Here is a 16,072-nt window from a genome sequence, read left to right as displayed (position 1 = left end):
AGAGTGGGGCAGGAAGGGAGAGTCTAGGATACAAAGTTTTCTATGGCCTTTCCAGCCCCAGACTGTTTCTACCAGTATGACCACTCTAGATTGGTTCAGAGCGCCATCTAAAAGATTGAAAACAGGGAGGGGAATAAGGAGGACAGAAAGGCAAAAACGAAAACTGCCTCCTGTCTTGGATAGTTGAAAACATGCATGATTGCAGGCTTCTCTGTCCTGAGGGTGCTAAAAAGCCATCAGGGCTGTTGAGACACCACAGCTGCACTGTTTGGTGCTCACTTGCCCTCACCAGTCAATGGGCGTTTGAACTGCCGAATGACCCCATGCAGGAGCACGGACTACGAGAGGGTGACTTGTGTAAAGTAAATGAGTTCTATACAAAGCAAGAATTCAGACAAGTTTCCCGCATCCCAAGCCAACACAGGGTCCCTTTTATAGACCTCAGGTGCTCCAAAGTAATCATCATTCATAAAGTATCCCAGACAAAATTGTGCATATGTGTACAAGGGAAGACTCCTGCTCCACTGACGGGAGTGCTTCATTTCGTATTTCAGAAGGAAACAGATTCATTTATATCATTTTTAAATATTTGTAAACTAGTCTTACCACTGCTAATGCCACTACAGCTCTTTCTACCTATTGTGCAGGTTAGGGAGACTGTGGTCAATAACGGCTTTCTATAGCCCTGCAATGTAGTCTACCATTAATACCACAAATGGGACACTGAAGGCTGGCTTGGCTTTCTGGGGAAAAAACTGTGATGCAAAGCTGTGATGCAGACAAGGTCAGTCTAGTTAAATTCCAAGCACAGACCAACTCCTAACCTACATTTAGTGCTACGGTTGCAGGCAAATGTTTTGTGCTGCCTTGACTTGTATACAGATGCATTGTATATATAAAATATGATCTCAATTGGAAAGAACAGTCCTGCTGAATCAGACCAAAGGCCTATCAAGCCCAGTATCTTATTTGTCAAGGTGGTCAACAAGAAGCACATACAGGCAATAACCCTCTCCTGCCACTGCACTCCAACACTGGCTACTTGCCTGCTTTGGAGCTAACATATAACCAGTCAGAGCAAGTAGCCACTGAAAGCCTTTTCCTCCCAGGATTGTGCCTAAAAACAGGGTGCATTTTTTTTTCCTGCCCAAAGGTCGCAAGTGACGCTGGCTCAGCAGGGTGGGTGCTATGTGCATACGCACATGGAGGCAATTGCATGTACATTATATGAGCAAACATATGCTGGATCAGAACACCGGTCCTTCTAGTCCAGCGTTCTGTTCACACGGCAGCCCCCACTGAAAATCCACACCTAGGACATGAGTGCCAAGCACCCTCCTGCCCACATCGCCAGCAACGATCCTATATGGTGTTCTGCCTCTGAGACTGGAGTGACTAATAGACTTCAGGATTGGCAGCTGCAGAGCTCTTCTGTGAATTAGGCCAACACCCTTTTACAGCCATTCGGATTGGTGGCTACATGAACTACATGTTGTGTGGAGAAGTCCTTCCTTCGGTCTGCCTGCATCTCCCACCAATCAGTTTCATGGAGTAACCCCTTTGGGTTCCAGGGTTATGGAAGCGAGGAGACAAGTCTCTTTCACCACAGCTTGCATAACTCCGTAGATCTCTGTCATGTCTCCTCACCCCTTTTCTAGGCTGAATAACCCAGGAGGTAACCTTTCCTATGTAGAAGTTGCTTCAGCTCCTTGATCGTTTTAGTAGCTCCTTTCTGCAATTTTTTAGGAACGTTGATCAAAACTGTACACAGTATTCCAGGTCTGATTGCACCATTGATTTGTATAAGCAAATCTTTACACATTAGCAGGCATATTTATTCAATTTCTATACTGCCCAATAGCAGAAGTTCTCTAAATGATAAACAACACATTTAAAATACATTATAAAAACCTACCACAGCGCACAAAATCATTAAAAGGTTGCCAGAAAAAATTGAAACCCAACTTTAAAACGCATTTTAAACTTCCAATACCTTCAGCATGTTAAATCTTGGGACCTGATTAAACAACTAACAAAAAGCCAGGAAACTCATTAAATAGCTTGCGGCAGATGTATATACAGTATATCTGCATACGTCCACATGTCTATACAGATACGCACAAGCATATACGCACGCGCGCACGCATATGCAGACACGTGTATGAAGAAGTCCAGTCATTGCCTGGAAAACCCCATCCCCACTTTCCCGGGAGTAAGTCCCGCTGAATGCAACAGGCCGCCTTTCCGCGTTGACACGTCCACGATGCTGCGCTTCGCGGCTCTCTTCCGCTTCTGGGAGGAGACGCGGCCGCCCAATCACAGCGGCGCTGGAGGCGCGGACCGATCCACGGTTGTCCGCGGCCGCTTTTCGCTTCCGTCCCGGGGAGACCGAGACGTACGGCATTTCGGAACAAAACAGCCTGAAAGACGCCAAGTGCGCCCGGAAGTTGACGCTTTCTGTGAGTCTACCCGTACAAGTCCAAGGCTAATAGCGACGCTGCCCTATCTTGGATTTATGAAACAGAAGAGGTTAGGTAGCGGCGCTTGTAGCTCTATGGTCTCTGCGATGGTGGGAGGCCCGCTTCCGGTGACGCCAGAGCCGCTTCCGGGGGAGGCGTTGGCCGAGGGCGGTGGGGGCTGGGGGGCTGGACCCGGAGCAGGCCGCGCGTGGGTTCCCTCACACCGTCGCCCGGACGCCGGGGGGACGGATCGGGGCAAAGGGTGGGAGGGAGGAAGGTGAGTGTGTGAGAGGAGGAGCGCCTGTCGTGTTTGCCATGTTGCGGTGGTCCTGCCGCCGCCGCCGCCTCCTCAAGGAGTTGCGGGCTTTGCAGGGCCCGCCGTAATTGCCCCTCCAAGCCCTTCAAAACACTCCCCGGTCCTCCCCAGTCTGCAGCAGACCTGCCTTTGTTATCCCCTCCACGCCTCAAGAAGCTGCTCTCTCCTCCTCTCTCTTTCCCGACCCTTTTGGGATTCGTTCCCAGGCAGCCGGTTAGAAATCATGCCTCTTCTGCCTGCGTAGATGTGGTTGTGGCTGCTGCAGTTTTCCCTCTTGAACCCCCTCAGCGTCTTCTTCCCGTTGTAGGTTCGCTTCAGGCCTGTCTTAGCCCTCCTCACCACCCACTTCACTTTCTCATCTGGTAGAACTGCTGTGGTTGTCTCCTAAGAGGGTGAGCTGGGAAGCCCCCGTTTTTGTCTCTTCTCAAGTATAAATCCACTGGGTGATCTCAGGCTAGCTTCTTGCTCAGCCTCTTCCTGGCTGTCATGAGGATAATACCGGCCGACTGAGTAAGGCTGTTGTAAAGATGATTGAGATGAGTACATGTGAAGTGCTTTGAATGGTGTGAAGAAGCCCTGTTAAATGTGGTGTTAATAATGATAACGTTATCCACTCTCCAGAAAGAGCCTGTTCCCTCACTGTTATGTAAACAGCCAGTTTTAAAATGTCTTAGCCTTTGTGAAGATGGTCCTGATTTGAAGGCCATAACATAATAGTCAGGCTTCACACAATGGGTTTGAAGTCACTCTGTTGGAGGCAGAATAGCCTTGCATTTGTTTTATATTAAGAAAAAGCTGGATCTTATATGCTTTGGCATGCTAGAGTAGAACTGTTCAGCCTGCAAAAGGGGTAGGGTGGGAACTCTCTCTGACAAACATCTAAAGAAGAGAATAAAGGACGAAAAGTGAGAATAGGGTAGAATTCCAGAGTGTAGAGATCTTTGTGCTGGTGGCATTTTCCTTCCTGCTGGAGTCACTGTTTAGCACAGCAACCACTGCTGCCTACAAAGAAGCAAGACAGATTTGGTGGGAGAAGTCAAGGTTGGGAAGTGGAATATCAATGAAGGGAAGATCCTCCAGAGCCTTCCCTGCTCTCCTCCCTCTGCCACCCCTCCCACATTTGCATTCAGCCACTGCCTCATCAGTCTTGCAGACTGCCACCCTGAGTGTGGCAAGAGAAAAACTCTTAAAGCAATGAGCTATAGAATTGAAGTAGCTTTAAGGGAAGATGTGGTATTGATGAGTGGCTTCACACTGTACCCCAGTGCTAGTTTTAGGTGAACTTTGTAAGCCAGCTACTGATTTTAGGATAGCAACCTAGTGAGTTAGTATTTTATTATTCAACATCAGCAAAGTTGTGGGCATTATCCAAAAAGTAGCCATGGCGCACACCCAGCTGCATTCCATGTAGCTTTCTAGAGAGTGAGGTGGATTTTCTGGAAAGTTTACTGATGCTATGGATTTAATTTAGCAAGTTTATTTTATTTGTATTTAGTAAATGATGCAAAATAAAAATGCCTTGTTTAAGTTTTTGGCCCAATACACTGTATGTATTTGACTTGAAATATTTGAGAGAGGCATATTAAAGCACTTAATGTGATTTAATTGTTGCATTTATGATACAAAATTTAATTGGAATAATAAAAATATAAAGACAATCGTACTTACTTCCTTTGCATTGTTGAAATTTAAGAAAAAAGCAAACATACTGCAAACTGTTAACACTAAATTTGGCAACACAAAGAACAGCATGATATGTTGATAACCTAACTTCAACAAAGTTTAGTGCTCTTCCAGTATGGTTGTTGGCCTTCAGATTTACGGTCGCTATTTATTAAGTCACTTTTATTTGAGACATACATGTATTCTTATGCATACTTGCTAGGTATAGTTAACCTGAAAAACTTCAGTCATAAACTATGAAACAGTCAAGCTTGTATCTGTTGACTGTTGTATTTGTAATTTGCATACATTCATTTTTATTAATGAACCTATGAAATGGGAAAAAATCCATGGAAAAATGCACTGGAAAAAAATTATCCTACATCATAAGGAAGAAATGCATGTTTTGAGCCATAATATGTTATGATTTGGTATGCTAGGAAAGGGCCATGTTGCCAGAATTAAAGCACTTCATGGGTAAATACGTTGTGATTCTGTGCAATGAGTGGGCAGTGACTACCCCCTTAACACTATAAGTTGATTGGCTAGAAATACCCCAATGGTCAGAGAATTCTGCAGAGGTGATATAACATAGCATCTCAGAGGTTAAGCCTTAGTTCAAATCTTGCATGATATATGAATTCCGTTAGCTGTGTCCGTGTTCTTAGCCTTGGCTTCTCACTGGTAATTTGGTAGTAACAATACTAATTTACAGGATATTTTAAGCATTACTGTATAATATATATGATGTGTTCTGAATGCTAAATGTACGTGTAGTTTTACTCCATTGATTTTCTCTCTTTTCTTCTTTTTTGGTATGGCAAGGGAAAGACCAAATGCCGAAGTGTAAGGAGAAGTGAGCAGTTTGCAAGGTATCTGAGATTTCAGAGCTTGAAGAAACCAACATCTGTCTTTCCACTTTGTTCATGTTTCATTGGATTACCCACCAGATACCCTGTGGATAAATGTTCGTTATCCAAAGCTCTGCTCAGAGAAGAAAATGTGCTTTATGATTGATCAGCTCCATATGGCTCAAGCAATGGGTAGGTAGATTGGTACCCTTTCCCTCAAAGTGCTTTGTAGCATTCATCCAGATTATGTCAATGCACATGCCCTTGAGACAGAGCGTAAAGCACCTCTTGCCCACCTCTAATGCATTGGGCAGTGTATGGGGTGAGGGGAGCAATAGCCAAACTTGTTTGCCTCGCAGTCCCCACCCTCCTTGTTTTAAAGAACATTCAAAACACACCACATTCCATGAGAAGTTGGAGTACTCAGCCTGTTGGGCAAGTTCTTTTACCTTGATACTTCATCCAGCTTTTCTTGCTAAAGTTGGAAACCCATTAGCTCATGGTGAAGCTGATGCACAGTTTAGATGTACATGTTAAAGAATGTTAAGTTACCCATGCTGTCAAAACTGAATTCACCTTTGCTAGACATTTTTGAAGAAGTATTAACTGGGTTTCTACAACACAACAGCCCATCATTGTGTGTCATGAGAAACTGAACTGCTTCCCCAAGGGTGACTTGTTTTGGGCAACAACACACCCTGTCAAGTCATGGCAATTGTTAGACCCAGGACGGGTTGTCAGGTTATCTGGTCCAGGAAAGTATTGAACACTCGCCACAGCAAGAGCAGTTTATAACTTCTTGTTAAACTTGATTGTGCCACCCCAGTGACAGCTGTTCCACTGATGCCCATGTAGCACAGTGAAGCAGTTGCCACTGGCTCAGTCTTCCGACCCTGATCATGGCCACTGCTCCCACTTTCTCTTTTCCTTTCCTTTTCAGACCTTCTCCCAATGACAGTATCTCTAAAGTGCTCAGGTAGCACATTGGAGTAGCTGTCACTGGTTTGCCACCTTTTTATTTATTATTTTTAAATGCCAGAAATGTGCACAAATATTTTTGTAAGATCTAAAAATATTTGGTCAGCCTTATGAAGGTGTGCAAATGTGCTCCTCCAACTAGCGGAGGTCTTGCCTGGTCAATATCCTGGTTAAGTATCTGCTGTCAAAGTCAAGAGGCAACATCTGTGGACATTGACAAAGCAAGACTGAACAGGGTTGTTTAGACAGATGTCATGGATGTGACTCATATCTGTCAAAACGCCCTGTCAAAAACCTACATAAACAAAAATGTTTGAAGCTTTCCAAAGTCTGTGTTCATGAAAACAGCTAGTGTCATACATCTTACCTTTATAGAGTATGTACAGGCTCAGGGAAGTGTGGAAAAGGTGGTGAGCATTGAGAACTTTTGAGCCAATACTTAAAAACTAGAAAATCACACCAAAGAATCCCACTGCAAAAGATTAGAGATCTACTCACTACTCCTTTTCAACCACGCTGTCCTGTCTAGACTTGAAAAATACCCTGATTTAATTAAACAATCAGCATGGGGAGAGGAGACAGGATGGATTCAGGTGTCATTTCCTGAGACACCAATAGGGTGACTGAGGGAGAAGGTGGGACAGCCTATGATGAGTCCAATTGTTGGGTGCCCTGTAGGTGGTTCCTTAAACAAGCCGCAGTGCATAACTTATTTGTAGGGTAGGCTGCTGTGTTGTGCAAACCCTCCCATTGGATAACAGTGCTTTGGATATTGTTATCTGGAGCAGGAGGCTGGACTGGATAGCTTGTGTCATCCTTTCAGCAGTACAATCTGTGGAGATTGCACAGTGCTTTAACACAGATATAGGCGGCCCTGAAACTGTTGTAATGCTAAAATGGTGACTTTTTATTCATTGGCTGAGAGCCACCATGATGTAGGTCAGGGGTGGGCAGAAAGTAGATCAGGATCTACTGGTAGATCATTGCATGGTCTGCAGTGGATTGATAAGGGTTTCTGACTCCCAATTGTTTATCAGAAGCAGCAGCAAAATTACTTTTCCTGTTGAAATCAGGCTGCTACAATAATGAAAGCTTGGGGTGACCAGGAACACACTGTCTGAAAGGACCATGAGCTCAATTCATTTTTGGTACAATTCTGGTAATAAAGAGCTTCAGCTGTGGGGCAGTATAGAAATGAAATAAATACTTAGATTTAGTATGAGCGGAGAGGCACCCTGTTCTTTAATGCTAAGTGTACCTGGCTCTGGTTAATGCATCTTGGGGGGTCTAGTTAAAAAAAAAAATCTGCCCACCTGTGATTTAAGGAATAGGTTATTAGATTTAAACATGGGAGATGGAGTCCTGTTCTAGTGATCATTGGGTTGCCTAACTTAATTCACATTAACTTAATTCACAAATATGTATTCTAACCTCTCCCCGTGGGCAGTGGGCAAGACATGGGAGGGAAGTTAGGGTTTTGGTCCATTTAACTTTTCCTGTCTGGTTCTGAAAGGTTCCCTGAGGTGACCCATGCATCATCTTGAGATAATCTTTGCTTCCTCATTGGCATGTTTAATGGCAGCACCTTCCTGCTCTTGTCTTCTCAGCTGCTGGCTGCCCAAATCATGCATGATGTACATGTCCTGCAGAGCTTGTTGGTAGGATCTCTTCCCCAGCTGTCACCTTCATTTGTGTGGATTTTTAATGCGAACCCCTTTAAAAGATCAGGACTACAGCGTGAGTACATCTGAATCTATTGCAAATTTCCCTTTCATTTATATCCCAGCCATGAGAGCAGCATAGATTTTCCTCAAAAAGTGTGAAAATTTCCTAAATGCTTAGAAAAGAAAACAAAAACAAACTTAGAGATTGCAAAATGGGAAGGAGTGCCCCTGCCCCAGTGTAGCCTCGTTCACTCAGTCCCAAACTGCTCCTTTCACAGGACTTTTATCAACAGTCATAGAACCACAGAAAGTGCCGTGAATAGGAACCACAAAAAGTTGTTAGCCTTATGATCCCCCCTTTCTGAACTGTTTGGAGAGTCAGGACATGTCCCAAAAGTGGAGGGCAGTGAGAAATGTCAGTGCAACACTTCGAACTCAGAATTACCTTACTAAAGGGAAGATCAACAGGCCACCCCACTTAGACACTTACTTTCATAGTTTCTTTCCTGTTGGCCAGTGCATTCCAGTTGGCAACTTGGCACCTGTTCACAAACTTGCCTCTTTATTCTGCAATCATTTGACAGCAATAAGGAATAAGGTAATAGACCAGGCAAGGCCACATATATGTTTGACTGCTGTAACTACTCATTTGCACAACTCCAAAAACAACAACCTTAAAAAGTATGAAGAGATTTGTGTACATTTGTGCTTCCCAAAACCTAAAAGGGGGGCAGTGTTAGGAGTAACCGACAGTTATTCCAAAGTGCTACTTAAGAAGTGGTGGAGCAGCTGTCATTGGCATGGGGCTCCAGGAAAAATAAGTGGACCCAACAGAAAGGGTTTCTGATCAGAGCAGGGATGGCGTGACAAGATGGGTTCTGCCAAGTAGGGTTCTGGGATTATGACTGGGGAACTGGCAGGGAGGAAGGAGTGGAGAACAGTCCACAGTAAGCTGTCATCAGTTGGGTGTACCATGATTTGTTCTACAGATGTGCAGCTTATTTGCACAGTGGATTACTAGGTTAAGTGAACTTCCCTATCATTGTTGGGTTGTCATCTTGAGGCAACAGCTGCAAACTACATGCGCAAGGAATTAAAAACATAAGACTCTGGCCCCTCTTGGGCCAGAACAAGGATCTGTCTAGTTCTTTGTCCTCTTTCATGTTTCCAGGAGCAGCAATCAGACGGAAGCCCCCACTAAAAGTTTACAAGGAGGGCATGAAGCTTTTCCATGTTGTTTGTCCCCTGTGCCTATTAATGAAAGAAATATTTCAGAGTGGCTAATAGCATAATCCTTTGCATATTTAGACATAAAAAGTTCTACACCTCCCAGTATTCACCACAAGGACCTAGGACATTTTGGTGTCCAAATATGCATGGGGCTGCATCCTAAGCTGCTCAACTGAACTAACTTCCCCAGAAGTTAATCTTGCTTTTCATTAGATTAGTGCTTTCTAAACTGTGCCTCATTTACAAGAGCTGGGCAGACCTGTCAAGGACAGGACAGTTGGAGACACTCATTCATAGAGTTGTGATAAGTCAGAGAACATAACAACAAACAGCGTCTCTGAGTAGACAGTTGTGAGCTAGAAGGACAAGTGCCTTGGTTTTGCATAAGACAGCTTTCTATGCTGCTGTTAGTGAAAATGCATTTTTTTAATGGCAAGTTAAATAGCGGATACAATACCAGTCAAACTGGGCTATCCCACTATTGTTGTTAACTTTTTTGAGGCAACTATTCCTTAGAAGCATGTATTCATTTACAATAAATATGAATGCATAGCTCTTCAAGCATGCTACATTTATAGGGCTCTTCTGTGCCTGTTAACTCAGGAGTAGGTCTTACCAAGTTCAGCAGAGCTTTTGTCAAGTGAGTGTGCACAGACAGGAGTGAAGCTATGCCCTGAAATTTTATGTATGTATGTTTAGGACAGCAACCTTGGTAAATAAGCAGTTGCCAGCACCTTAATCTTTTCTTCTCTCTCTATTTTTAAAGACTCTAATATGGTTTATGATTTTTTATCTTTTAAAATACTTGCAAGTGTCCCAATAAAATAGCATCCAAATATAGCTTTGACTTAGTTTGAATATAACATGCCAGCTGTATTGACTGTGCTTTGCGCCAGGGTCACACAATTCAGGATAAGTATGCTCCTCCTCTGCACCTTTACTTCTGAACTCCCGACTGCAGAGCTTCTGGTAGAGCCCTTCTAGGTGATGTAGGGCTGCAGCTTCTGTCCTCCTTGATCGTGCTGGTTAGAACTAGTGGAAACTGAAGCCTGACAACATTTAGAAGGCCACAGGTCCACTAACCCTGCATTAAGGGGATTTGCATCTGATTGCTGCCTCGCTGGAAAAACCACTGGGAGCCATATGGAAGTTGCACTGATATTTCCAAAAGAATCATGCATTACATTTAATAATACTTTTTAAAACTTGAGCTTTGTAAGGTTCTGACTTCAATGTTTCCCCCTGATTTTCAGGAGCCATGGCCACCACAAACCCTCTGGAGAACCTCCAGGTGGAAGCCAGCTGCTCCGTCTGCCTGGAATACCTGAAAGACCCTGTGATCATTGACTGTGGTCACAACTTTTGCCGGGTATGCATCACCCGCTGGTGGGAGGACCTAAACCGGGACTTCCCCTGTCCTGTCTGCCGCAAGACTTTCCGCCACCGCACTCTGAAGCCCAACCGGCAGCTGGGCAACATGGTAGAGATAGCCAAGCAGCTGCAGGTCACAAACAAGCGCAAGGTACGGGACGAGAACTTGTGCGAAAAGCACAACGAAGTGCTTCGGCTCTTCTGCAAGGAGGACCAGGAGGCTGTTTGCTTAGTGTGTGAGATCTCCCATGAACACCGCTCACACACAGTTGTGTCCCTGGATGACGCCTCCCAGGAATACAAGGTAGAGTCGTGGTGGGGCACAGTTGAGATTACGCTTCTTAAAAAGAATGGAGAGGCATAAAGAGCACCATGACCAGCCAGGTGATGTATGCATTTGATACCGACCTGCAGAACTGGACAGTTATTAGCGCAGTTCCAGATGGGCTTGCACTGGGAATGTGCAACCTGATTGGGAATCAGGAAGTCCAGGTTGGAGCCATTGTATTTCATCTTAATTTGGATAATGTGTAGTTTATCTTCTGCTGAAAATGTAGTGCTTGAGGATAAATTCATGTCCCCAAAAGGGATGACTCTTTCTGAGTTCTAACCAGTCATGCCTTTTCTCCAGAATAATGTAACTATTAGAAGGGGCTCCAACAAGTGATCCACTCACTCACCCCACCCACACATGTCTTGTTTTCCTCTTTTTCTTTTCCAGTGGATACCCAGCATTCTGCTTGATCCTCACTGGGCTGTTTTTTCAATCGGTTGTGGGGAAGCTTCTGCCTCTGAGGATTATTATTGGGGGTGGGTATTTCTATAGAGTTTGGGGTTCTCCTGTTGATGCCTTCATTTTTTTCTCAGTGGTTTCATTTTGGACTCTTTCTATGAACACAGAGTTTATTATTAAAGGGAGAGAATCAGAGAGTTAATAGAATGAAAAAACTCAAAATAAGCAAGCAGGAATATGAAATTTGATGTGGGGGGTAACCAAAATTCAGTGCAGAAACTTACAAATAAGTGTCTGCAGTAGCTTTTGTAGGAAGGCAAGAATAGTGAGTAGAAGCAGAAAGACAATTGGTTTTACAATTAATGCAACATCAAGAAGTGAGCTAGGCAATGAGTCAGTTCAGAGATCATGGAAAATCATGATGGCATTCATTTACTCCTCACTTCTGCTCCTATTCAATAAACTACAGTTAGCTGGCTGATAGGTAATAAACATGATGTTTGAACCTGAAGTACTGGACAACTGTCTGAGCTGGGAGTGAGGGGCACTGCGCTGCAGTGGTTCTACTTCCACTTGGATGGCAGGCCCCAGAAAGTGGTGTATGGGGGATATTGCTGTGCCCCTTGGGTTCTCCAGTATGGGGTTCCGCAGAAGTCAGTCTTGTACCCCATGCTATTCAACCTGTGGGGCAAGGTCCTCCGGTGTTCTGGAGAACATTGTCACCAGCATGCTGGTGACACACAGCTGTATTTCTCCTTTACATCTTCTGCAGGTGGATGTGCTAATCTGAATGTGCCTGGCTGTGACAATGAACTGGATGAGGGCTAACAAACCGAAGCTCAATCCAAACAAGACTGAGATACTGTTAGTGGGTGGTTCTTCTAACCAAATTGAGGGAATTCAGTCTGTTTGAGATGGGGTTGCTCTTCCCTTAAAGGAGCAAGTTTGGGTGCTCTTTAATTCATCTGCTCTCTGGAGGCCCAAGTGGCTCAGGAGTGCCTTATACCAGCTTCAGCTGTTGGCCCAGCTGTGCCTTTGTCTGGAAAGAGAGCCTGCTATCAGTAATTTATGTATGTTCTGGTAATCCTTAACCAAGATTGCTGCAACACACAGTACATGGGACTACGCTTGATGACTGTTCAGAAGCTGCAGCTTGTGCAAAACGTGGCAGCCAGAGTAATAACAGGAACCAGACAGTCTGAGCATGTAACACCAATGTTGGCCTGCTCAAACGCCCAGTTTAAGGTGGTGGTTTTATCCTATAAAGCCCGACATAGTTTGGGGAGGTAAAACCTGATGGAATGCCTCTCCTGGCCATAATTACCCAGATACCACAAGCTCTGGAGTTTTGGCTATTGGGTGGTAACAAAGTTAAAATTATGATGATGATATGATGATGATAGGCAGATTGAAATGATAATAGATCATAGGAATAACTTTCCTGGTTTTACTGAGCACTTTCAAGTCAGTTAGATCAGACAGCCCCTTTTCTTTAAGGAAGCTTCTCCTATTCTTGGATCCCTAGGTGTTATGGTGTCCTAATTCCATTGTCGCTGACCATTAGCCGTAATGGTGGGAATGATGGGAGTTTGAAGCCAACAGCAACTAGGGATCCAGGATTGGCAAAAGGTACTTTAGGGCAGAGGTGAGCAGCAAGCAGCTCTCCAGATTTTTGGACCAATTCATTGGCCAAATTTGTGTGATCACTGGGGAAAAGAAGCCATGGTTTATTGTAGGGTTCTGGGGTAGGTTGGAAGCTGCTGCTACCCCAAAAATCTCATTGGGTTCAGACAGTCCAGCAACCTCTGCTTCAGAAGGGTAATAAGGCAAATACCGGCATGCATTAAGGCAAGAAAAAGAAGTAACCACGACTTCTTTTCCCCAGTGATCTTGCAGCCCAGGCCATTGGCTGCACTGGCAGCCATGTCTGGAAGTTGAAGTCTCAGACATCTGAAGATCTACTCTCTGCCCACTGCCGCCTTACCATAGAGGCTCCAGGGGACTTGCTCATAGTTTTCATGTAGAAAGAACAGGTATGTCGAATATGATAATACAATTATGTTCTATGTCCATTTTGCGCTACTGTATCAGATCCAAAGGGCAAATATTCATACCTGTGAAAAGACAGCAATGAAAGAGGGAAGTGAAAACAGGGAAGGGATTTTGTCCCTTGCAGAGACCTTGGTAGCAAAGTTGTAATTTGCATCATGGAAAGAAAGCACGTGAAATTGGAAAAGACTTGAGGCAAAAAACTTAAGGCAACGTTTGTTTCAGGTATATGAAACCAGGGAAGATGTAATCTTATTAAAGGGTGATTCTGCACTGTCTTGATGTCTTCCTTCCTTCCGTCCTTCCGTCCGTCCTTCCTTCCTTCCTGGATAACCTAGAAATCCAGGTGTCAGTTTACAAGTTCTTCAGGTCAACCGAACCATTGGATGTAGTTCTGGCACCATTAAGATTTTTTCTAAAAAACATGTTTTTTGAAAACTGCAGTGGTGGCTTTACTCTCATGTTTAATGATTACAGTTAAGGCATGAAAACAACATATAACATAAGAGAACAGCAATGTATTAATCAGATTGTGTGATTCTAAGGAAGAAGCTACCACTTCCTTCGGTTTTAAAAACAATGTGTAGCTCATGAGATAGTTGACAAATTTTTTACCAATGGGAATGGTATTTTATTGATAAACTAATCAACCTCATTGCTATATCTAAAATTATGCTGGGACAATTAACTAGCCTGCATAAGTACATAAGACTTCGATATTTGTGAAATCCCCATTTTGTTCAAGGCTTAGGTTTATGCTATTTAAGGGTGTATAAGGATTGCTCTGTCAGGAACTGCTGACACTATCCCATTAGGCAAAGTACTTAACTGGTGCTTCCCAGCCATTTGGAAGGCACACATTCCTCATTCCTTGTTTATCGTGTTTGTGTATTCTCAGTGCAGCTTTTTCTATTACGGAATATTGGTCTATTTGTCAAACAAGTTAATAGCTATCAATCATGATGGCTAACTGGAATCGCAGTGGATTGAAGAGCTGGTGGAGAGCAGTCAGTTAAGGAAAGGGCAGTTAATTGCAGGTTCTGCTTGTGGGCTTCTCAGGCATTTGGTAGAGAATTGGGATACTGAATCAACAGGGTGGCTAGGCCCTCATCCCTCCCTCCCCCACAATTATGCTGTCTTTTGTTCTGTGCAGGAAAAGATGCAGAAGTGCTTGGAACCCTTAGAACGAAAACTGCAGGAGATCGCCCACTGCAAATCTCGGGAAGAGAAGAAGCCTGGAGAGCTCAAGGCAGGTGTTTTCTCCTCTTTGTTCAGTCTCTTGTCCCCTAGGGCTGGAATCTCCTTCCAAAGCAAGTGATGTAAGAGACACAGGTTTGGCCTTAGCTCTGAGACTAAGTCACACGTCATTCTTGGATTACTGCTTATTTAGAGCACATTCATCTGGTGCCTCATCCAAAGATGCTTCTGGGGTGGTTTTCAAAGTATCAGTTAAACAAGATGATCCTTGCATGTGGGGTTGCAATCTACAGAGATACCACACACAAGGAAAAGAGGATGTGTAGGGGAAAATGAAGTAGTCTTTTAGCAGCCTGTTGGGATGGCTGATGGTGGTGATAGTTGAGATGGCAGAAGACTTCAAGAGGGTGCTTCTCAGCAGGACTGATAGAATGGCCCTGCTTCCCCCCATCAGCTCCCTTAGCTCAGCCTGCCAGAAAGGTCGCTGCTGGCATCAGAAGGTTGGGGAGGAGAAGAGTCTTCTTCCAGGCTGATGGAATTTGTGTATGATTTGATGTGATACTGGCCCATCTCATCCAAGAGGCTCGGTTGTTGTAGTGTGTTAATTATTGTCTGTGCTCCTCTAACTGGGATGACTTGTACTTTCCCAACTTCCATCATCTAGAATGGTGAAAAAGGTTGGAAAAGTGAGAGGAACCTGAAAGGAGTCATGGCCAGCCCCCTCACACAAAAGGTTTTTCCATGAAGGAGTGATCTGGTGGCCCTCCCCTTTTGTGAACAAAGATAAGGCACAGCTTTGGTTTCTCTTGACAGCTCACCTTTCGACAACTGTCAAGAGAAACTGAAGTAAGCAATAAACCTCTCGACAGCTTCTTTTGGACACTGCCTATGAAAAGTTCTTGCTGTACTTTGGCAGCAGACAGTCTATGGGACATTGGGCTGATGAAGCCTGCTATTTTGCACTTCTGCAAGTGTGGATTCAGAAGGCTCACAATTGCATGGTGGGCACAGAACCAGCCACTGTCACTTCACTCTGCCACTTGGGCATTACTGGGGTGACTAACACTAGCAGCAGCCTGGGCAAGTTTTGTAAGAGCAGCAAAGGGAGTTTTCCACTCTTGCCATGGGGCTTGTTCACCACTTCCTTGAGGGGGTTAAGCACCTGTGTTCAGACAAGATGACATCCCAATATGAGTGAAACAACTTCTAGTACAAGCCACTGCTTGTCAAAGTGGCTTGTTGCCCACCAGCAAGTCATGCTGCTGGAAATGCTCTGGGTTCACATTTACACAGAAGCATACCATGGCTTTTGTGTAAATGTGGGGTGGCTGGGTGGTCATGCTGTGCACACCCAGTCAGAGTTTGAGTGACACACACAGGTCATTATCTGGACCCATTTCAGTCCAGCTTCAGACCCGGGTACAGTACTGAATCTGCCTTGGTCGCCCTGTACGATGACCTGTGCAGGGAGAGAGACAGGGGGAGTGCGTCCCTGTTGGTTCTTCTGGACCTCTTGGCGGCTTTCGATACCATTGACCATGGTATCCTTCTGGATAGGCTAG

General features: G+C 44.5%; 1 protein-coding gene across 8 annotated transcripts in view; it reads left to right on the top strand.

The window, feature by feature from the left end:
* The first annotated feature begins 2,376 nt into the window (after positions 1-2,376).
* The window catches only part of LOC123034500 (E3 ubiquitin-protein ligase TRIM39-like), a 25,029-nt gene continuing 11,333 nt past the window's right edge, over positions 2,377-16,072 (top strand). Inside the window, exons 1-6 of one of the 8 annotated variants that reach the window (XM_044451886.1) lie at positions 2,782-3,285; positions 5,263-5,309; positions 5,388-5,480; positions 7,874-8,003; positions 10,414-10,835; positions 14,467-14,562. In XM_044451886.1, coding sequence (XP_044307821.1) covers positions 7,892-8,003; positions 10,414-10,835; positions 14,467-14,562 — 630 coding nt within the window. In that variant the 5' untranslated portion in view covers positions 2,782-3,285; positions 5,263-5,309; positions 5,388-5,480; positions 7,874-7,891. Of the gene's footprint in view, positions 2,460-2,668; positions 2,737-2,781; positions 5,481-7,873; positions 8,004-10,413; positions 10,836-14,466; positions 14,563-16,072 lie in introns of those variants that run through there. The other 7 variants (XM_044451882.1, XM_044451884.1, XM_044451883.1 and 4 more) reach the window with 7 other exon arrangements.

This window comes from Varanus komodoensis, unplaced genomic scaffold (assembly GCF_004798865.1).
Source record: "Varanus komodoensis strain SLA01 unplaced genomic scaffold, ASM479886v1 scaffold6_4, whole genome shotgun sequence".
Lineage (NCBI taxonomy): Eukaryota > Metazoa > Chordata > Lepidosauria > Squamata > Varanidae > Varanus > Varanus komodoensis.
Note: the sequence above shows the minus strand (reverse complement) of the source record. Positions and strands in the feature narration are given on the sequence as shown.